This window comes from Vipera ursinii (genome assembly GCF_947247035.1).
Source record: "Vipera ursinii genome assembly, chromosome: 2".
In the NCBI taxonomy this organism is placed as follows: Eukaryota; Metazoa; Chordata; class Lepidosauria; order Squamata; family Viperidae; genus Vipera; species Vipera ursinii.
The window spans coordinates 155,262,564-155,285,931 of NC_139513.1; the positions used below are offsets into that span (position 1 = coordinate 155,262,564).

A 23,368-nucleotide genomic window follows, 5' to 3' on the forward strand; every position below is an offset into this window, starting at 1 on the left:
ATGAAAAATTGCAGAAAATATACTTTGCACATACACAGCGACACAAATAAAACACAGGATAATAAATAATGCAGATTTATAATTTTAATAGACAGACATGTATTAGGATATTTTTAATCATGATCTTCAGGTCCTATCTGTGGATTACTGTAAGAGTTTACTATTGCCACCATTTTCTACCTTAGGGGAGAATCTGAAACTATTGCTCTTCCCTGGATATATTGTTAAGGGCCCATGACAGCATTACTTACCTAGCCCTTTAGTACCCACTCTCTTGTCCTTAAATTTGTCATAAGCTGCATTAGGGTTGACTATGATGTGTTCCACACTGGTGCTAGTTAGCTCCTCCTATGCAAAGAGAGGAGACATGTATTAGACAGCGAAGCCTTCTTTTATCTCGTCCTTCCAATCCACCCTCCTAACTGCACCCATCACTTTCCAAAAACTGGTCTTAAAGGTCCACAGACCAGAGGAGGAGAAGCTCCATCAGCAGCAACCCGATCAAGCTGCAGTGACAATGTTGTTTTTGACAAAAAATATCAGCCCAAGCAACAATTCACTGGCTATATAGTTTTATATATATTGCTGGAGTCAAAAGTGAATCCCCCAGGTTAATATCAGCTCTGCATTGGTCAGCTGCAGGGAGGAATGGATTTCTCCTCATTAACACAGTTTGGTTTATTGGAGTTTCCTAAAAGATCAGGGGTCTTCAAAGTTGGCCCTTTTATGACTTGTGGACTTCAAGTCCCAGGAGTCCACAAGTCATTAATGGGCCAACTTTGAAGACCTCTGGTTTGGATCCATTTCGGTCTCCTCTCCACCACAGAGAGATTCTCTTTATCCAAACAAATCTATGCATGCATTTAAGGATTGGGCAGTTCTTTGTTTCCCTTTCAGATCTACAACTCTTTAACTAAATAGAGATGTTCATACAAGTAGATGTTAGCAGGATACACAAATGACTTGTCAACATGGACGGAAACAGCTAATTGTCACATTCTATTTCAAAAAGGAAAAAATATTCAAGTGTTTAGATTGGCACAATTCTAGCTGTCTACATTCCTTGGTCTCCAAATGTTGACCAGAACCCTATTTGCAAAACCAAGATGACTGCTTATGTCCAAGTCCACATGGCTATTGAATAAACACTGTTTTTACTCCTGATTTTTTTTCTTGAAAGTATGTACAGTAAGTGTGTATATGGGTGGGAGGACAATGCCATTTACTTCTGAGCCATTTATTCAACATTATAGTAGGCCTTTGTTCTTCTACTGCCCAGGCTAAAATAAAATATTGTCTATATACAAATAATTATTTTTTTAATGACCCAGTCCATACTTGGTTTGATGACCAACAGGGAAAAACAAGCCTATGGAACTCACATAGCAGCTAATTCTTGGCATTATGTCTATCAAAAATTATGATGATTAAGACAGTTTTAATTATGAGTTTTACTGATATTCTAGTTTTATGATTACTGAGTTTGTTTTAGTGTTTTGCAAAAACCACCTTCAGTCTTAGATGGGGGTGGCATAAAAATAAACTCATCTATAAATAAAATAGCAAAATCAACACTGTGGGTGATTGTTAAGTCCACATTTAGAAGGAAAATGTGTCTTCATGGTCAAGACACTGGCACTTTAATTCTAATGCCAGAATGCCAACACCTCACCTCTTACCACTAAGCAATCAATTTCCAAGTATCGTTAGAAACCCAAGAGTATACTAAAGGCATATTTAGATACTACAAATAGCATCTAAAATGATGGAAGCTACTTCTCCCATTACAAGAAAGATAAAATTTTAGATGATGAGGAAAAATCAAAGCAGTTGACTATTATCAAGTATTAGTTTGATTTACTGAATATTAGCTTGGAAAATTGGAATGGCTTTGAAAACGAAGGAGTGGGCAGGGTTAAAAACAAGGCGTATGTTAAAAAGACAAGGAAAGCTACCTGGGATAGCATAACTACTGTTATAGCTCCCCTCCATTTTAAAGAATTATACAAAAAAAAATAACAATGAGGAAGGCAGGGAATCAAACTGAAAGGTCATTTTGGCCAGTCTTCCACAAGAGGTTCCAGAGTTAGTAGAGTAAGGTCAAAATTCTCATCATAGCCTCATTCTCCTGCTCATCTTTGGGTCTTGAAAGATAAGTCTTCCAATGACAGCCAATCCCCACACTCAAAATATGAGAAAAGAGAGGCAATTTGTACGTGAGGTAACTCTGTGAGGAAGGGAGAATAGGCTTGCAAGTAAGACTTGCCTTAGCAGTAACAACTGCAGAACATAGTGTGACATATGCATGTCATAAGGTTACAGGATAATGAAAACATCCAGAGGCCTGACTCACACTGATTACGAACATAAATGATCAGTAAAAGGTTTACACCAATGAGCTTAAGCTGGTTCCATTTATGGGAATTTAAGAATGCCTCACCACCTTTCTGGCATTCTCTACATAGCACAAGAGAATATATGCCTTGCAAAAACACAAGGTGGGGCTATGTTCACATGGTGGTTTATCTAACCGGGAACAAAACATTGCTTCTTCTCTGCAATGCACTCAGCCAGTGGCAGAGAGGACCGCAAGGGCACGGTGCGTGTGCCTTGTCACCCCCTTGGGAACAGGTCCCCTCAAAGAAGCACCACAACCTGCCTGGCCTAACCTTTGAACTATCTAGCTTCTTACTCCGAAGGAGGCAAAATTGAGGGCAGTGCCCAGTTGATGCCCTGCTAAAGGATGGCAGACAAAAGCATGAGCAATCAATGTGGCCGGGTTCATTCGCTAAAGCTGGGGTCAGACTTCTGCGTCACTGCACATCAGGGAACGTATGCGTCTGTCGACCAGAGACGGTTGCACAGCTGCTGCATTTACACTTCTGCCAATGTTAACAACGATGTTTGAAAGTGCCTTGCCTTCCAGCCACCTCCCAACAGGAAATTGGAGGAACCAATCACCATGCACGCCACACATCTCCACACAATGCATAACTGAGCTTTGGGAGGTGTGGGTGCCAGCCTGTCTGCAACCATCCACAACCTAAGCTTATCCATCAACCCCTTTGCAGCGTAGGTATATATCGCCACATACAGGCAGTTGTGGACAAGTCTAAATCAAGCTTAACCCCGCAACAGTAAGCCATGGATAATGAGGCCCTATTCATTACAGGTAGTCCTTGACTTACAACAGTTCACTTAGTGACCTTTCAAAGTTGCAACGGCACTGGAAAAAGTGGTTGATGACCATTTTTCACACTTACGACCTTTGTAGCTTCCCCATGATCGTGTGATCAAAGTTCAGATGCTTGGCAACTGGTTTGTACTTACGACCGTTGCTGTGGCCCAAGGTCATGTGATCACCTTTTCCAAGCTTCTGACAAGCAAAATCAATGGGGAAGCCAGATTCCCTTAAACGGCTTGCTAACTTAACTGCAGTGATTCACTTAACAACCGTGGCGAGAAAGGTCATAAAATGGGGCAAAACTCACTCAAGAAATGTCTCACTTAACAACTGAAATTTTGGACTCAATTGTGGTCATAAGTCGAGGACTACCTGCACTACGCATTGCTGTGCTGGCTGAGGGTGACTAGGCATGCTCAATTAGAGCTTAATTCCTCCTCCCTGCACCTTATGCAGCTTCTTGGAAAGGCTGGAAGAGATAGTCAGAAATGGGGGGGGGGGAGAAGCAGATCCCTTGCAGCAATGGAACATAACTCTGTTCTTTTATGATCCTAATTCCCCTCCTCCAAGCTAAGAGATGTCAGCCCTTTTGACTTTAATGGACTCTGATGGGAAATACATGGCTGCATCAGGAGCCAGATTGCTTTTGAAGAGCTATTACAAGATGCTCAAACTTCTGCTTTTATTTCCCTTTGCTTTCTCACATTAAATGCCTCTGGAGTAATTGTTCTCAAAATACCAATGGCAAACACACACATACACACACACACACAGACACACACACACACACACACACACCCCATAAAACACATTGATGGAAGCAACCCTAATGCAACAACGCTGGGGGTGGTGGGGGTGGTCATAAAGGCAAACTTCAAAAGCAGGTGGGATCTCTCAAGACATGATTATGCTGCCAGCAGAATCTATTCTGTAAATTGTTACAAAAAGTAACTCTAATCTATTTTACAAAAATCTACTTTAACGTGGGAACTTGGCGGAAAATATTGCACATATTATTTGGAATTGTATGGCTTTGTAATGCAATTAATTTTTTTTATTATGCTATCGATACCAGAAATCACAGGAGTGTAAAACTATGGTAGCCATTACAATAGCTAGCTAACAAATCTTTTAATATACCTATTTAACTATATAATATGAACTCTCAAAATATTACAATCGCAGAAAGATTACTTATGTTAAACCATGTGGAGCAATAAAAAAGAATGTCTATTATTGTCTTTTCCAATCTGTTGGTCTGTTTCTGATTAACTTCTCTCATCTCTAGTCATCCGGGAGAGCTCAAAAGTACAGGAAGGGTGAGTTGATTAAAATCTGAAAGATGGTTTAGTCTTATTAATAGTAAGTAAAAAGTTATTAATTAAAGTATGAGCTGCAAATACCTGAAGGATTTGCTATGCAGTGAATACCAAATGGATGACAAATTTCTAGAAGGCTTAATATTAATGGTTAATGGTATGACAAATACATCATAAATAATAATAAATATATTCTTCGTTTAGCGTCACAATTGGGCCAGGCAACTCGGTCATTAAGCAAAGTAGTTGCTAAGTGAAACTGTGACTGTGCTGATGAACTTACTTCAGCTTTCCTTTGTTTTATAAACCTACAAAGGTCATAACTGCAAGGATTGCAACTGCAACTGCAGATTTGAAAGACGCTTCTCTGCAGAAAACCCTGTTGCGACTCCATTATCCTGCTAGCTGCTACTGGCTGCAGAAGTGAGCAGGTTAAGACAGTCTGGCTGGAGGGGGGGGACTTCTTTATTTATTTACTAAATTTATATGCCGCCCATCTCACCAATAAGGCAACCCTACTATATAAGGGACGCGGTGGCTCAGTGGGTTAGGATGCTCAGCTTGTCGACCAGATGGTCGGCAGTTTGGCGGGTCGAATCCCGAGTGCCGCATAACAGAGTGAGTGCCTGTTACTCGTCCCAGCTTCTGCCAACCTAGCAGTTCTAAAGCACGTAAAAATGCAAGTAGAAAAATAGGGACCACTACGGTGTGAAGGTAACAGCGTTCCGTGCGCCTTTGGCGTCTAGTCATGCCAGCCACATGACCACGGAGACGTCCTTGGACAAGCGTTGGCTCTTCGGCTTTGAAACGGAGATGAGCACCGGCCCCTAGAGTTGGAAACGACTAGCACGCATGTGCGGGGGAACCTTTACCTTTACCTTACTATATAACAGACATTGCTTTTCTTTTTAAATAGGTGCAGACTTTTTTCTTCTTTTTTTTTAGACTGTAAAATGAAATCTTTCAGTGCAACTTTTTCCTTCCTTCCTTCCTTCCTTTCCTTCCCCTTCCCTCCCTCTCTCCCTCCTCCCTTTTCTCCCCAGTAAGACGACTCTGGACAGCTTGCCAAAGAATTCTAAATTAATGATCCTTTTAAACTATGGAAAGTATTTCAGGCCCTAGATTTTAATACCCAATATTAAAACTGCTGGGCTTTAATAGCAAATATTAATAGTGTTAATCAAAAATATTTAGTGTTAATAGCAAATATTAACACATTTGTTAACACTATAACGATTGAAGTGCAATTCAGAAAAATGTTCTGCTGCAGTGGTCCATGGTTTTGATGCATTACTGTACACAGTTTTCTAAGTACATTAAAGGTAGGGCTGTTCAAATATTCCTTCCTGTGACAAAATGTTTCATTTGTGTGTATCTGTGCACGTGCCTCTGTATATGCATACATAAATACTTTCTTCTTGAGATTTCCTACATCAATGCCATTTGTAAAATTGAACTTAATAACCCAGTAACTGAGTTTGCAGGAGTAAACATGAAATGCTTAAGTAATTTTTGGCAGTATATTTTAACTGGTTACTCTACTACAGGGGAGTCAAACTCGCAATGTCACGTAACGTGTCGCGACGTTTCATGACTTTTTTGCCATTCCAGGCAATGGGGTGGGCGCGGTTTCGCTATGATGCATCCAGCCCGCGGGCTGGCAGTTTGACACCCCTGCTCTGCTATTTTGGCTGAAAAATATTAATTCATCTATTTCAAATACTAAATAATAATGTGAATATACCTCCTTAGCACTGTCCCTTGTAAAAAGAAATTATTTACAATTTCTAACATACTCAGGCAGCATGGCCAATTATGCAGGCTGCAGTTAACAGATTTGGAGCCTATTTTGCAATATCAAGACATTCAGCTTTTGAAGTTAAAAAGGACCCTATAGTACAGATAATTCTCAATTTAAGACCACAAATGGGACCGGTATTTCCATTGCTAAGGAAAACAACTGAGTCGCACCCAATTTTACAATGGTTGTTAAGCAAATCACTGCAGTTGTTCAATGAATCATGTGATTGTTAAGTAAATCCAGCCTTCCCCCATTGATTCTTCATATCGGAAGCCAGATGGGAAGATGATGACATGACTCCAGAACACTGCAACCACCGTAGGTAGATGCCAGTTGCCAAGCGCCCAAATTAACAATCTTGATTATCCATCAATCTATCTTTAGACTCTATGGAATGACAATGGATTTAGCTCTATGATAGATGTGTTCAAAGAGATGGCAAGCAAAGTTATACTGATTTATTGATGCATAATTTTAAACAGCTGCAATGAGGTGGCTAGTGAAATGAGAATTCTTGGGATAACTGGATAACCAGGACTATATTTCTGTATGAAAGAACATCATGCTGCTTTGAATCTGACAATCAAAATAAATTTCCAGGCTCAAAATTTATTAATCCTATCAGTAACAATTTAAAAAATATATGATAGGGAAATATACAGAAATTGGCTTCCAGAATGCCTTCGAACTTCTTATAAATTCTCTCTGCGCTGAGGGAGCTGGATTAGAAAAGAAGAGTTAGCAACAGCCAATGCCTAATTGCTCCTCCCTCAGGGACACAATGGGGAAATATGATTACATGGATCAATTTGCTTCTGAACTCCATTTCTCTTTCTCTCTGTGCCATATCTTGCCCTGTGTTTTTCCAGAGTTTATACCCTGCTGCCAGTCAGAGGGCTGAAACCCTTTATATATTTCCTTTCCAATAATCTGTTGGGTTGGAAAGACTATAAAGAAGATCTATGGTACTCAGCCCAAAGACTAGCTAATCTAAAGTTTACATCTTGAGTGCCTTATACTGAAGTAATCCAAAAAAAATATCCTTTGGTGAAGTTACCCTGCTGGCTACTGCTCTCTGTTTGTGAGCCACTAATCAAGATAGCACAATCATTATGCAAAGGGACTTTATACTGCTTTACTACGACTCCCACTCCTACCCCAGCAATTCTTCCCCTCTCTCAATAACCAATTTAAAATACTGTACACTGTTCTGGTTATCCAATTTTGAGGAAGGATGAAAGGTATCTAGCTTCTCGTCACAGATTCCACCCATTCAAGGGCCACCAAAGAGGTCTACTGCTCTAAGCTCTTGCTTGTAGGTCTGTCTTCAAGAAGCTATGTATGACCGGCCACTAAGCTAGATGGCAAAGGGTTTCATCTTCTATTTTGAGGCAGTTTGCTGGGAGGAGTCTTTGCTTAACCCTAACAACCATAAAATGTAAGTGGCTCTGCCCTTCCCTTGTTTGCGATGGTTTAATGAAAGGGCCAATATAGAAAGCACGCCCCCAATCAGGTCAATATGAAAACTGAATGGCAGGAAAAGCTGGCAAAGCCAAGCCAAAGTCATCTTATTGCTCAGTACTTTTTTTACTGTGGTGTGGAAGAAGCAATCATGAGCATTCTCAGCCGTAGGTAACAATACGGGTAGTCCTTGTTTAGCAACCGCCTTGTTTAGTGACCGTTTGCCTCGACAAGTGAAAAAGTAACTCGGTGACCAGTCCTCACATTTACAATCTTTGCAGATCTGTAAAGCGAAGGAAAGCAGGAGGACGACTTGTAAGCACAGTTGCAGTTTCCCTCAGCAGCCACTTCACTTAGTGACCAAGTTGCCAGACCCAGCTGTGGTCACTAAATGAGGACTACTTGTTTATATTTCGGCAGCCAGTGAAAAATGTATGCGTAAAATACAGAAAGTTCAGTCCCTTAGAGTAGCAAGCACTGGCAAAGATAGAGAGGTTAGCAGCTACCCCTTCTCAGCACAAATACCAAAGCAGAAGGAAGGTGAGGCTTCTTACCAGCTCCTTGCGTTTTCACCAGAGATGGAAGAATGGGGTGGGGTGGGGGAAGTTAAGAAGAAGACGGGGGGGGGGACGAGGAAAAGGAAGGGAAGAAAAGACAAAAAAAATATTAGAAGGCTTTCACATGCACTACATACCAAAATTTCAAATATATTCATTGATCAAGGTAATCATTTCTGTGAAGCTTGCCCCCTCACCTGATTTATTTCAATTTTCGGCACCTTGGGGGCAAAAGCCCCGTGAAAGGGAGATGTTTTGAAAAGAAGAAGGTGAATTCACCTGTTACTGAGAGCGGTGCAGGCTGGGTGCAGATCACCAGAAAGAGGCCTTAAAAATTCATCAGCAAATGGGTTTCTGCCACTGCATCAAATTAATGCTTTGCTAGGCTAAGCACCAATGGCTCGAGAATGCGGGCAGCATTAAGTGGGAAGCTCCAAGGGGAAAAGATTATCTCCCCTCTTTTGCTTAGAAAGCCATCGTTTATAAACAGATAATAGTTACCATTATCTGTTAGGCTGAGTTGTATCTATGGCTCTGGAGGTTAATTTTTTTTTAAAAAAAGCAGAGACTAAAAGGTGTAGGGGTATTCCCAGAGTAGACATTAATTAACCAAGGTCACTTTTTGTTTGTCCACAAGAAAAGAGGCAGACAAGAGCAGGCAACCCCCACCCCAAAAAATCATCCTGCTCAACTCTCAGTAAAATGAAGCAGGTCTAAAGGCTGCAGGTTCTGTACTCCAAGGTGGCTTAACTGACTCTGTGTCTCGTTTCTACACTGTGCCCATCAGGAGGAAACAAGTACCTTGGAAAGAAGCAATACTAATACACAACATGCAGGGATTTTTAAATCCCTCACTGCCCTTGAAGGCTACTTGGAAAATTGGGAAGCACGCTGATAAAATAATGACTCATCAGCACTACATCTCTGGAAAGTTCAAATCCATAGAGCCATTGTCAACTTATTTGCAAGGCAAAAAAAGCCTCCAGCTTTCTCGATTGTATTGGATGCTCCCAAAAATTACTATCCGATCATCAAGGTATCCAGCACATTTCAATTTTAATTCAAACCTCAGGGAAGAGAGAACTAAGTTGGCTTTCAGGAATAAGCCAAACCCTGTGTGGCTCGTGTGCAGCTCAGGGTGCTGAATCAGCTCATCGTCTTACAAATACAGTTTGATACTGCTTCCCTCATAGGTAGGAATCCAACTTTTATTTCCTTCTCGCCTTGCCATCACACTCCCTTCTTCCCAGTTGTTCCGATATAAGAACATGGGTAGGGATATGGCAGTCTGGCTAATGTTTTTGCCTCCTGCCTTTGGCAGTTAGAGGGGCCACTACCTGGCAACAGGAGAGGACAAAACACCACGTTTGGCCCATTCATGCAACAGTGGGCATGAACCTGCAGAAATGGATAAGAACTGAAAGATCATTGGCTATGTGGAAATTCCCCTAGACTAGAGTAACTGATTTACATAATAAGCCACATAAGTCAATTTTTTTCCCCCAAAACCAATATAAGAAAACCCATTTCTCCTTTGGTAATGCTATGGCTACTAAAAACCTGACTGTCAAAATAGAAGAAAAATCAGGAGGAGCTGTAACAAGCCAAGGGGACGCGGTGGCTCAGTGGGTTAGAACACTGAGCTTGTCGATCAGAAGGTTGGCAGTTTGGCGGGTCGAATCCCGAGTGCCACATAGCAGAGTGAGCGCCTGTTACTCGTCCCAGCTTCTGCCAACCTAGCAGTTCGAAAGCATGTAAAAATGCAAGTAGAAAAATAGGGACCACTACGGTGGGAAGGTAACAGCGTTCCGTGCGCCTTTGGAGTTTAGTCATGCCGGCCACACGACCACGGAGACGTCCTCGGACAAGCACTGGCTCTTCGGCTTTGAAATGGAGATGAGCACCGGCCCCTAGAGTCGGAAACGACTAGCACACATGTGCAGGGGAACCTTTACCTTATAACAAGCCAAGTAATAATTTACAAATCTAGAAATCTACCACTGGTGTAACTACAAGACAGCAGATCTCATAATTTCAAGGAACACTAGAGAATCAATTAGCTAATTAAATATTACCTTAAGATGCATGCAGAAAAATTCAGAGATGACTATTTTCTGCAATGGGATTTTCTTTTAATGGAGGTGTGCATGGATCAACATTTTGTCTCCTCTTCTAACTGCGGCATTTTACAGACAGTTCTTGAGAATGGAGGAGGTCTTACATAGAAGATACTGCCTGCTAGCAAGTAGTGGGGGAAAAGTGCTCTTCAGTTGAGAAAGCTATGCTGATATCCTACAAATGCTTTAACTTTAGCCCCAAGACTTTTCCTGCTGAAAATTCTGGAAGCTGAAAACTACATTCAGTGTATTTAAATGAAGTCAATGCTGTAAAAGGTTGACAGAGTACAATTTTTGTACTTAGAATTTGTATATTTGCATATACAGTAATGGCCAAAATTGTGGAAACCTTTTGGGGAAAGTGTATTTTTGAGCTTTGATGGCTAATAACACCACTATTTGTTTGGACTAGTACCATAAAATTATATATCAATGGAAAGATAATTTAATCAAGAATGTAATGCATCAAAGTTTGTTCAATTATTTGTACTGTGTTCTATGAAAGGTTATAGCCAAATAACCAGAAAATGGAAGCACAAGTTGCTTAGGTACATATCAGGTAGCTTTCCTTCATCTGATTGTAGCCAATGAGCACGAGTGTTTAGAGAGCCAATCAGGTGTCATCTTGTTTTGGCAATGAGCCAATCAGATCTCAGTATTGAAGCTGAGAGGAGGACCTTTCTCAGTGTGTTATGTGATGGCTATCAAGTGGTTGTTGTTGTTTTTTTGTCTTTTTTCATTTAGTGAGCTTGTAAAACATAATAAAATTAAAGTAATGGTGCAAAGAGTTGACTGGCTGCCCAGAAAGCGATGTAAAATAGTATTATTAAGTGAACAAGGCTACAGTTATAAAGAAATTAGAAGAAAAATTGGTGGAAACTTAACCAAAGGTAGCATTTCTACTATACACTTTTCCCAAAAGGTTTCCACAATTTTGGCCACTACTGTATGCCTTGGACCATCAACCCTTTTCTGCTAATAGGAGATTGTAATTAGAGTGGCCAATCCTTAGTATTTGATCAGGGTGGTTAGGTAGATGGGAAATTGATGATGTCAGCTTTGTTGAGTTGTTTGAACCCTATTAGCGGATAACAGTAGTATTAGGTAAGCAAGCCACTCTGATTGGAGCAGCATATAAGCCTAATGAATAAACAAGGAATACATTAAGAATACATCAGAATGCCTATCTAATTTTATTGGGGTTGCATTTTTTTTATTCAGAAAAATGAATCTCCTACTTTAGTTGTGTTCAGATATTTTTCCTTAGATAATTCCTTTGGCAAGCAAGGCAAATGTAAATTAGATCACTACAGCTACCAAGAAAGTATCTACCACCTTAGCCAAGCATTCAGCACAGCTACAATCAAAGCCTGAACAAGGTTTTCACTAGATCTAATGAAAGGGAGCTAAACATGGCGACCAAAAAACATGAAGGGAGCCAGATGCATCAGCAGAATATCCACCTGATAATCATAATGGGCATTAAATGTAAGTCCCATCTTAGTGTGAGCTTTTTAAATATTCATTAAAATGTTCAACCTGGGGCAGATTCACTTCCAGCTTGATTTCTTTGAAAAAGCTTTAACAAAAGCAATGGCAAGGGTGATTAAGAAATAGATAGTCCTCTGTGTGCTTCTGCAAGACGAAACAACTCCCCAAAATTAACAGAAATCAAGTACTTTTGGAGAGGATGAGTTGCATCTCCCATCTTCAGCACATCCACTTCACCCAATCACTTATTTCCCACAATTCAATTAGATTTCTAAAAAAATAGCATTAAATGATTAGGTTTTTTTAAATCAGGAGCTTCAATTTTCACAGTCCAAATTTGATAAAGCAATACAGGAAGCACATAGAAGCTACTTATAGATCAGATGAGAGAAAAAAACACACCGAAGTATAGCAATTTTCTATATCAGACTTTTTTGTTCCAGATTCTCCTAAGTCAGAGCTGCCTGTTACACTTTTCATAGAATTGGCACCTTGAGCCATCAGTTCTCAGGCTAAGGAAGTACCCTTTCAATTAATTCCTTTGGGCAAGTTAAGTTCTCTTGCTTTTTAAAACCTGTAATTTTGAATGTGTTGCTCTCCTCTCTTTTATGTAATGACCCAATGAAAAGATAACAGTGCCATAAAAGTACAAACAATATAGATTATAAGAGATTTTTAAAACTGATTTAATTTTATCTAATGCAGATTTAGTACCATGCAAACACAGATTCTAGAAGCATGCAGAAGAAACAAAAATAGCATTTTTAATGGTCTTACTTGTGCAAACTAGTATCCAGGCAAGGTGGTGTGAAAGGTGATGGGGAAGAGCATTAGGAAAACTCAGATAAGTTCAAGTGTACAATAATTCAATATAAACACAATTAAAACAATGATAAGGCATTCTGTCAACATCTCAATCGATTCCTGGAAGTGGCTGTAAAAGAAAGGGCCTTATAACTAGCAGAGGACGGTAAAAAATATGATTGTTAACAAAGCTGGATCAAATCTGGAGGACTCTTAGCAATAACACTGGCTTAAACATATAGGAGTATTAACACACATCTTCTTGGTGAATCTTCCCTACAGCAACTTCAGGTATGATGACACTAACAAATATAATGTATTATGGGAAGAGATTGGTTTGGACGCTCAGAAAATAGAATCCAAACGGGCACTCTCTACTTATCATTTGAAGTGATAACTTTTTTTGGTTACTTCATAATTCCCCTGTGTTATCCTTCTGCATCTCTAAACCAGGTTCAATTGTGAGTGGTCCTGCACAACATCACATTTTTTCCATCAAGCGTGACTGTGGGATGAATGCATCAAAGCATAGAAAGGAAAGCTTTTATCCCAGTGTTTCTCAAACTTAGCAATTTTAAGATGTATGTTCTTCAACTCCCGGAATGCCTCAGCCAGCCCTGCCCACGTGTCTTAACATTGCCAAGTTTGAAAAACGCTGTTGTATAAAATAAATTCCACTTTCTGAGAATTCTAGCTCTTTTTCTTCTCCCCAACACCCTTGCTAAGAAGGCAAGTTCTTATTCTTTACCCCTGAAAAGAAAGTCTCGAAATAATTTGGAAGAAGGCATACGGATAAGGTATAATTAAGGTGCAGCTTCAGGTTAGCTTGGCATTAAAATGCCATGCCTGTAACAAAAATCCATTATATTCCCAGTAAGAAGATTTATATTAGAATAGAATAGAGCTGGAAGGGACCTTGGAGGTCTTCTAGTCCAGCCCCCTGCTCAAGCAGGAGAACCTATACCATCTCAGACAGGTGAATGTCTAGTCTCTTAAAAATCTCCAAATAATTATGGAGCTCCTGCGATTTCTGAAGGCAAGCTGTTCCACTGGTTAATTATCCTCACTGTTAGGAAGTTTCTCCTTAATTCCAGGTTGCTTCTCTCTTTGCTCAGTTTCCAATCATTGTTTCTTGTCCTGCCCTCTGGTGTTTGGAGAATAGTTTGATGCCCTCTTCTTTGTGGCAGCCCCTCAAATACTGAAATAGTGCCATAGTGTCACCCATTTTTTCTTTATTGTCCAATTCCCCTCACATCTGGAATCTACTGAGCACTTACTAATATGTATTTATGTCATGGCTACTATTAAAAAAGTTATATTCAAGAGCAGAAATATGCTTCTTCTCATATGGTCATGATTTTCTCTAGAAAAAGGTTCACCTCAGGAAGTGGAACAAATATACTCTATGATGAACATTTTGTCAAATAATCCAACTTTACATTAGGTCCCCTCCAATTTGATGGTATAACTACACAGATCTTTAAAAATAAATTTAGATTCAATATAGCTCATTGTTGTAGATTACACTCAAATGGATTCCTTCCTATATAGCAGATATAGACACACTTGGCTCGCAGGTGGCACCCAAAAGAAAATCCTGTTAGAGTCCAAAAAAACATATCCCATTATATCCCATGAAAGGATTCTAAGTTACCGTAACTGTTGGCTGGAGGCCAGAGTGGGTAGTGGCCATTTAAGAGATAATCCAGGAAGTTATCATCTGATCTCTGTAGGTCAGACTATATAAAAACTCTGCAATGCTTGATTTGCAATATTATGTTCACACAAGCAAGATATCAGTAATGCAACTAACCCATCATCCGAAAATCATCCAAAAGAAGATAAGGAAGTTCAGGGAGTTCTTCACCACCACAGTCCCTTTTTTACACACCAACATTAACGTTCATGCCAGCATGCACTGTTAATTCTATTGCCTTAGCATCCCGCTTCCTAAGCCCAAGGCATGGGTAGCAGAGAAGGATGCAAATTGCTAATCATTCCTTCAAGGTGTCATTCATTTTAGCCAACATGGCACCTTGACCCATACCGGAGCAAACAGAGCTGCCGCGGTTTTTTCAAGTTGTTTAGAAGTAGACATTAAGGACAAAGAGGAGGGAAAACCTTGTTTCTGAAGTTGTAAAATGTGGGCAAATTTCCCTTCCCCTCCATTTTGTCCATCAAGGTAGATGCAAACAATACTGAACTACATTAACTATTGCTCTAACTCAGGGGTGTCAAACTCAATTTCATTGAGGGCCGCATCAGCATTGCGGTTGCCCTCAAGGGGCTGGGTGGGTGTGGCCTGGGTGGGCGTGGCCTACTGGGTGGGCGTGGCTAGAGTGCGTATGGCCTACTGGGTGGGCGTGGCCAGCTCTACATCGTTGGCATCAAGGGTGCCTGTGTGGGCCTGGGTAGGAGTGGGACAGATCTGAGGGTCTCTAGCAGAAGGAGGGTCTCTGGGCCAGGGCCAAGGCAGTGGGGGCCGTTCCCTGACTGTTTCCAGGATGGCTTCGCGGGCCACATGAAACCACTTCGCGGGCCGGATCCGGCCCCCGGGCCTTGTGTTTGACATGTCTGCTCTAACTTAACATGAGGAAGCTGGCAGTGTGTATATTTATAAAAGATAATAAGATAATAAGCGATCATAAAAAATCAAATATAAAAAAGCCTGGTTATTCATTTCAGGAAATCATTCATTAAAATTCCTTTATAATTTTCAAGCCCATGAAGTTAGGCATTTGAATTAATTTTTTTATAATTAGCTTTGGATGGTGGGCTTAATTATTTTATTTTTTACAATATTTGTCACTTTTTACAGTTTTTATTAATTTATTAATTTAGAATATTTGTAATTCTACCCTATAACAAGGTTCTTAGCGGGGCTCACTTTTTCCGTGTGGGAGATGAAATATGGAAATGCACTGTTTCTTCCTAGCTTATAGTGTAAAATCTGTAGATCTGATTCTATCTTACAGTAGATCTGATTAGAACTAGAATCTAGTAGCTCCTGGAGGATCAAAGGCTTAAACCTCAAATGTTGGCCAAAAAAGATAACCAGCACCAAAGATTTCAGTGCCCAAACTGCTTTGGAAGCTTTTAGAATTCGATCATCACAAAATACAGCTGAATAGAAGTTGATAACATTCACACTTCTATCAGTTACTAGAATTCCTACATATAGGAGGACATGGAGCCCAATGATCAGAATCCAGTGATAATATAATGAAAATATTTAAAAAAAAATTTTGATGATGTGGATGTAAATTAAGATAGTGCAACTTCCTCATATGCACTGCCAGTTAATTAACCTGAGTTCACAAGTGGAAGTATATTAAAATTCATTTATTTGTTAATCAAAATCAATATTATTAACTGAGTTTTAATTGTACAGAGAGTACGGAAGCTGAGAACAGAATTACCATCTGCAAATCCATTACACATATTGCTGTTCTCTTTTCAGGTATAACACCTCAAAAGAAATTAAGTGAAAACTATTCAGTCGCTATTCATATTCGCCTAGCTATAATCAATACATCAATAAAATGAACAGGATCTACAAATAAAAAGCTTTTAATTGACTTTGGAAAGGACCTTTGCTGTAGAGTATTTATTTGTTATAGGTATTATAGAAAGACTTTGACTATGAATGCAGGACAGCTGAATAAAATAGAACTATATAAAGAATTTGTCATTTTCTTTTTCCATTTTGTTTTCAACTGCTTTTGGAAAAGCGGGGTTTCAGAACTGCCAATGCAAAAACATGATCCCTCACTTCTTATTCACTTCTTACTCCTTAACGGGAAAAATATAGACTTACCAATGAACATTATAAAAGTAAAATACATCTAAATAATGACAATGCATATTTATTACACAGTACAGTTGTAATTGTATCAATAAAATTTTCAATACGACCACTGCAAGGGACAAAATATTTGTGTATGTCACTTCAAGCAGTTAAGGCTTCTTGAGATAATGCAAAATCTATTTATTTTTCATTGTGGACTAAGGTGAACCTCAAACTCACTTCTCCTTGAAAAAAAATATGTGATTTGCTTATGATAAACATCTTTCCGTCCACATTCTTCCATAGAAAAAAGGCTTGTTTGATATATGCAGCAATATGTACAGCAAAAATGCAACAAAGCGGCATTTTACTTAGCACTATTTTCACAAGGTTTCTTCCATTTTGTCACAGCTCAATAAAAAAAACACCAATTATATCAGATGTAAAACTACAATAGACTTCCCCCAAGGTGACATGCTTAAGGATAGGGCGATCTTTTTCTCCTGCCGATGCACAGCTGATTTTGCTGCTAAAGCAGGGTTCTTTTGCTCCCTAGATCTGATCGGGAGCAGGAGTGAAATTCTTCCAAAATTACAACTCTATTGTATCAATTGCAGTAGAAATTTTACACGGGATAAAATAATGTGTGAATATCTCAGCCAACGGGTTGCTTAGTGAGCATTCAAAATTAGGGCAGACCCTCTAAAAGCTATTTATGACCCAATCCCAAAGTTATGGTTGCTGCAGTGCTTCAGGGGCTATGGGAGGCCTAGGGACGCCTAGGGCAGGGCCTCTACTAGACCTCCAATGGGTTCCCCCGGGGTCCTGAGGCACCCTGTGCTCTACTTAACGCACACATTCATTTAACAACTGCATGAGGAAGAATAGACACGGGGGGGAGGGGGGAAGACTTAAGTGAGGTGATTACTTGGGTGCCCCACTCAACAGCCGTCACAACTTCTGATTATACTGGGCAGGCTCTATTATACTTATGAGTCAAGGACTACCTGTATTTAAATAATGCTTTGTAGTTTAAGCTCTGCAAAAGCTGAACAGTGAGAAATGCTTAGCTGTGGAGTGGGTGGTTCATCGGAAAATGGGCTATAAAGCAATCATTTCTTGTACAATTACAACTTCTATGTTAGTACATCTGGCTTTCATTACAGCAGAAATAGCTTTGGATCCTTTGCCAGAGGAATAAGAGGAACAAAATGTTCCAAGGTGTGTATGGAAACTGAAAAAAGGTGATCCTCGACTTACAGCCATTCATTTAGTGACCATTCAAAGTGACAATGGCATTGAAATTTCCAAGTGACTTATGAGTGTTCCTCACACCTACGGCCCTGCAGCATACCCACGATCACATGATCAAAACCGGCATCTACGAACCATGGTTGCAGCATCCCAAGGCCGTGTGATCATCATTTGCAACCTTCCCAACAACGTCCGACAAGCAAAATCAATAGGGAAAGTTGGATTAAGTTAAAAACCGCATGTTTCACTTCATTGCAGTGATTCGCTTAGCAATTGTGATTTAAAAAGCCATAAAATAAGGTGCAACTCCTTAACAATTGCTTTGCTTAGCAATGGAAATTCTGGTCCCAATTGCAAGTCAAGGACTTCCTGTACTATGTAAACATTTAAATACAGGTCTTTCTACTGTTCCTTCAGAATCAAAATTTTACACTTTGGGCACAAAGATCCTGTTTATGGTTATAGTGTAAAATACTATGTACAGAGGTAATATTAAGAATACATTTACATATATTAAAAATACAACAGCAAGGGGGGAAAAACCAGCCAAGCGTGAAGGGCAAAGACTCACAAATGAGGGGTAAGTTAAATGTGAAGACAGTATTTGGATAAATAGGGTAAAGGCAAACAAATACAACAGCAAGAGATATAAATGGACTGGAAGTTAATTCATATTTATTTTGGAGCTTCCATTAATAACGCATGCTAATGTCTTACTTTTTGGCGTTTATACTGCACCACCATTTTAGAGCACTGTCTTCAGTGAACAATTTGAGAATTTCAGTAAATATTATCAAATGCCTATTTTTTAAAAAAAACAACAACACAACCCTCCTTTTCTCTACTCAACCCCCACCTCGCTAAAAAAGTACTTCCTTCTTTAACAAAATGAATGAACCATTTAGATATACATGTTACATGATGAAATCTTTATACTAATTCCCATCAAAACAGGTTATGTATTTCAATGTATCCTTTGGACATCTTTAATGGCAGCTTTTTTTAAATCCATGGCAAAGAAAAACCTCTCTCTCTCTTTTTCTCTCTGGTAACCTTTCCTCTTCAATGGCAGATGATCTGATATTTTTCATCACCCAGACAGCATTTACCCAAAGTGAAGAATCTCATTTTCATAGCAGGTAATGACAGGCTAAACGTATAATGCTATCCGTTCCAGCTAGATAGGCAGCTGCTTCAATTTCATTGGGGCACTCTGTGCTAGAAGCTACAGCACTATTATTCTGCCACAAACAAGTGGAGCACAGCTGCCTGACCTTTAAGGAAGCTCAACATCCTTTTGATGCAAGAGTGGGAAGCTACGCATCTCTATATGGTGCTGAAGTTCAACCCTCAGCAGCCCTAGCCAACTGGATCGAATGATGAGAGGGGCTTGGAGCCGTAATTCACCAATACCTGGAGGGTCAGATTCTCCACTTTTGGGTTATAACACCAAAGATTGCCTAGAATAGCAACCCCCCCACACCAACCTTTCGGACACCAAGGACGGGTTCCACGGACAGAGGTTTTTCCGCAGATCGGAGGGGGCATGGTTTCACGTGCTGCCTGCATCCTGCGGATGGGGCTTTGCTTGTTTGCCCAGACTGGCATCTGGCATACTGCAGACTGATGCCGGTCCACAGACCGGGGGTTGGGGACCCCTGGCTTAGAGGTTGCATCTACTAAAACCCACCTTACAAGATAAGCTTAGTCAGGCTTGAATTAAATATAAACAATTGCTTTTCATTTTGGCATCTTCAAAGCAATCTCCTCTTTTATTATTTTTTTTCTCCTACTTACCTTTTTGACTCTAATCCCTAACGCTATAATCGCTGGCTTAGATCTGGCTGGTCCCCAGCTAACAACCGGTGGGATTCAGTTACAGCAACAATGGAGAGTGCCAGGATTGCCATCGCTAAGCAATGAGGTTATGTGACCTCGTGCTTTATGACCATCTGTACTGCCATGGCCACAGTGACTGCAACTACGACCCAATAAATCTGAGTATGCCAGTTGAAGTAGGCAGCCTTTAAACTGTGGCCAAGTGCCTTACTGATTTTCATAGTGTATTAGACACAGTGAGTTTTGTGAAAAGAAAATAATAAAATAAGTGCCTCATGCCAGCATTAGGGAGTCAGGACTGTTGCTGTAATTTTGAAGATATGTGATATGAGGACCATTTTACCCATAATTTTTTCTGTCAAGAGGGCTTCTAGAAGCAAAAAGGAGAGGGTCAAATGCAATCCCTATCTTTTGCTTTCTACTGTGTGTCTGTTATTTTTTATTCTATCAGCATACTTTTTATTCTGCCTCTGACAAACATGTATATCCCGATTCAATGTCTGATTCAAAATAAAAGGTTAAATTAAAATAAAACCCAAAGATGATACATTAAGTTGAAAGATGTACACACATGACAAGCAGCAAATTAAATAGTTTTGTAAATTAACACTAAGATAAGATTTTTCATATCAGTTGGCACTAGAACTAAGGCTTGAATATCAGGCATTATTAATCTCAAAAGATTGGCTAAATTGTTATATAACTTCCATCACTAGCTGTAGATTTTATTAAGCCTGCAGAAAGGAACCACTACTTCAGTGTGCTTTTAGCTAGCATTACACAGGTAATGCTTTGTTGACCTGATTACTCCTCAATCACTATGCCCTGTTACTATGAGACTAAATGTACCTCCCACAATTCCCTTTGGGAATGCTTGCATGCCAAGAAGAGAAAAATAGCTTTTATGCAACTCACTGTAAAACATTTAAGGGCGTACATTGCGCTACCTATTGTACTGCAGGAATAGGCAAGCCTTTAGCAGGAGATGGGAGGAAACTTTAAGTGTAAACTATATGGTTTTGAGTTCGATATTTACCCAAAGAGACAGAGGATGAGACATACTGTCACAAGTGCTCATGGACCCAACACCTGCAGAAAAACACAGGGGCAGTGTGCCTTCTTCAGTCAATTACCTAAGAGCAGCTCTTGTATTTGAGGCAACAATGCACCTTATTTACATCAGGGCACTTTATTATGTGTAACTTTATGGAAAGGCCAAGTAAGGACTGTATAAGGCAGTACTTCCCAAAATTGGGTAAATTATCCAAAATTTGATAAAAGTGGGTATTGTTTTTCTTTGAGTAATGATAATGGTCCCATGACACTTTTACAACAGGGATAATTAAATAAAGAACTTTCTGATAAGCAGTAAAAAGGACTTTCTGGTGGGTTTTGGGTAATGAAAGAAAAAGCTGTGAAACACTGGTATAAGGGCCTTATAAAATTATAAATGATGTAAAATTATTTTAAAAATCACTATCTTTTTCACAATATTAAGGAATGATGCCAGAACAGATCCTTTAAAATATATATACTATATATATATATATATATATATATATATATATATATATATATATATATATATATATATATATATATATATATATATACACATATATAAATTTGGGCATAGTGTCCATACCTACCACACTGCTTGGCATTAAGATTTTAATGTGAAGCACTCAGTCTAGATACAGTAATCTCTAATGGTAGAAGGTGGAAACCTCTTTTAGTGATAATATGAGGGAATCATATCGCATTTTACCTTTAAATTTGTGACCTTTAGATGCAGAAGTCACAAATTGCAGATTATGAATGGTTCACAGATCTGAATAAATGGAAATGACAAAAGGCCTGAGACGCTTCAGTCAAAATTCCTTAAAATAACTGTCCTAAACTAGCCAATAGTATTCTGCCCTAAACATTCCAGTTTGTCTTATCCTGAAGAAAGAAATTGAGTAAGATATGTGGCACTGTGGCTTTTCATCCCAATTAACTGAACCCTTTGCACCTAAAAATACCAAATGATGAAATTGGGCATGGGTTTTCAATATCAATCATCAAAACTGCATGGATCCTATCTCTTTCCCACTGGAGGTTAATGAGAGACCCTTTACTTCTGCCACATAGGAAAGACAACTTCTCTGTAGCCACACTAAGTGCGTTGCTATATTTTCCTTCCATTATTACTTTAAGGAAAATACTGTAAAATCCCAAGAGCAGAGCACATGTGCCCTTGTAGTCTAAAGCAGAAACAAAAGGCAATGCATTGTTTTGTTATCCATTCTTTTCAGGTTATCACAATAATTTAATATAATTAATCATTGCTATGTACTCAAACTCTTGAGCAGGCAACTCAAATAAAAGTAAATTCTTTTTCCAGGGACAATCCCACAAGGATTGTGAGGTTTTGATTTTTGTTCTTGTTAAGTGTGTAAGGAAGTATAAGGAATCAACTTACAGATATATTACTAACTATTTTTCAGTTAAAACCTATTACATCTTTGAAAATATTAGGGCAGAATCTTTAATAAATTCTCTTCAACAGAAAATATATACAATGGATGAACTTGCAGCTGTCTATTTACAAAAACATATCCTCAATTTTTATCATCCTGAGAAACAGCCTTCACATATATGCAGTTTAGTCTAAGACAATATATTACTATTAGTTTTTATATGTATCAAAAAAATTCATAACACTCTTCAACGGTCAATTTTATACATTTGTTTTGGTTAAAAAATCCTAAAAAATCCAATCTTGTGTAAGTTTTAAATCACAAATTTCCTTTTAAATTAGTTATTTTCTCTATATAATTGTGATTTTTATTTTTAAGACAAAAATATAAAAAACACTTTTTTTAAAAAAAAATGGAACAATCAAACTGGAATTGCTCATTTACTTCTCTAATAAGCCAAGGATCAGGAACAAAAAAAAATGTATTTCCAACTCTGACATGTTACGAGGGATCAAACAGGGTTCCTGATTCAAGGAGGAATCAAAAAGGAATACCGTATTTTCTGGCGTATAAGACGACCCGGCGTATAAGACGACCCCCTACTTTTAAGAAGTTTTTCAAGGTTTTGTCTTATACACCGGAAAATACTTACATGCCCTGCCCTCCCTGTCCATCGCAGAGGAGGCGAAGGCCCGACTGGCCCCGCCGGCCCTCCCGCTGCTCCCGCGCTTCTGCCGGCCCCCGAGGCGCAGTGTTTCCCTGGCGGCAGGCAGCGCCACAGGGCAGCTGCCACCCCGCCACGGCCGGCGCCCCTCCTGCTTCCCCCCCCAGGCCTTGAACTTCTCCCATTCGGCGCAGGGCGAGGCAGCTCCGCCCGCAGCCTCTTTTTCATGTGCCGCTTCCCTCTCACCATCGGCCGAGGCGCGCTCGGCCCGGGTTCCCGGTCCCTCTTCCCGGCCAGCTTCCCGCCCTGCCCCTCATGGAGCTGGACTGGGCGTGCAGCCTCTTGGTGTGGCTGCTTTTCCTGGGCAGCCTGGCGGTGTGGCTCCTGCGCTCGGACCTGTTGCTGAGCCGGCGGCTGCTGCTGCGCGTGGGGCTGCTGGCCGTCCTGCCGCTGCCCCTCAGCGCCGCGCTCACGGCAGCTGCCTGCTGGCTCGTCTCGGCCAGCCCTGCCCGGCGGAAGCACAGCGTCGGACGGGAGCAGGACTTCCCTGCCGGCTCCCGTCCGACGCTCTTCCCTCTGAGGCAGCTGCTGCCTCAAGAGGGAAGAGCATCGGACATGAGCCGGCTCT

The 23,368-nt window shown here is 40.0% G+C and overlaps 2 protein-coding genes across 2 annotated transcripts in view; one reads left to right on the plus strand and one right to left on the minus strand.

Moving 5' to 3' along the window:
• Nucleotides 1-23,368, minus strand: part of DCTN2 (dynactin subunit 2) — a 45,558-nt gene that overhangs the window by 15,463 nt on the left and 6,727 nt on the right. The window contains exon 3 of the mRNA XM_083356695.1: nucleotides 252-348. Within this exon, the coding sequence (XP_083212821.1) occupies nucleotides 252-348 (97 nt within the window). The remainder of the gene's footprint in view (nucleotides 1-251; nucleotides 349-23,368) is intronic.
• Nucleotides 1-23,368, plus strand: part of ARHGEF25 (Rho guanine nucleotide exchange factor 25) — a gene marked incomplete at its 5' end in the record, with an annotated part of 308,962 nt that overhangs the window by 1,171 nt on the left and 284,423 nt on the right. The gene's annotated exons all lie outside the window — the stretch shown is intronic.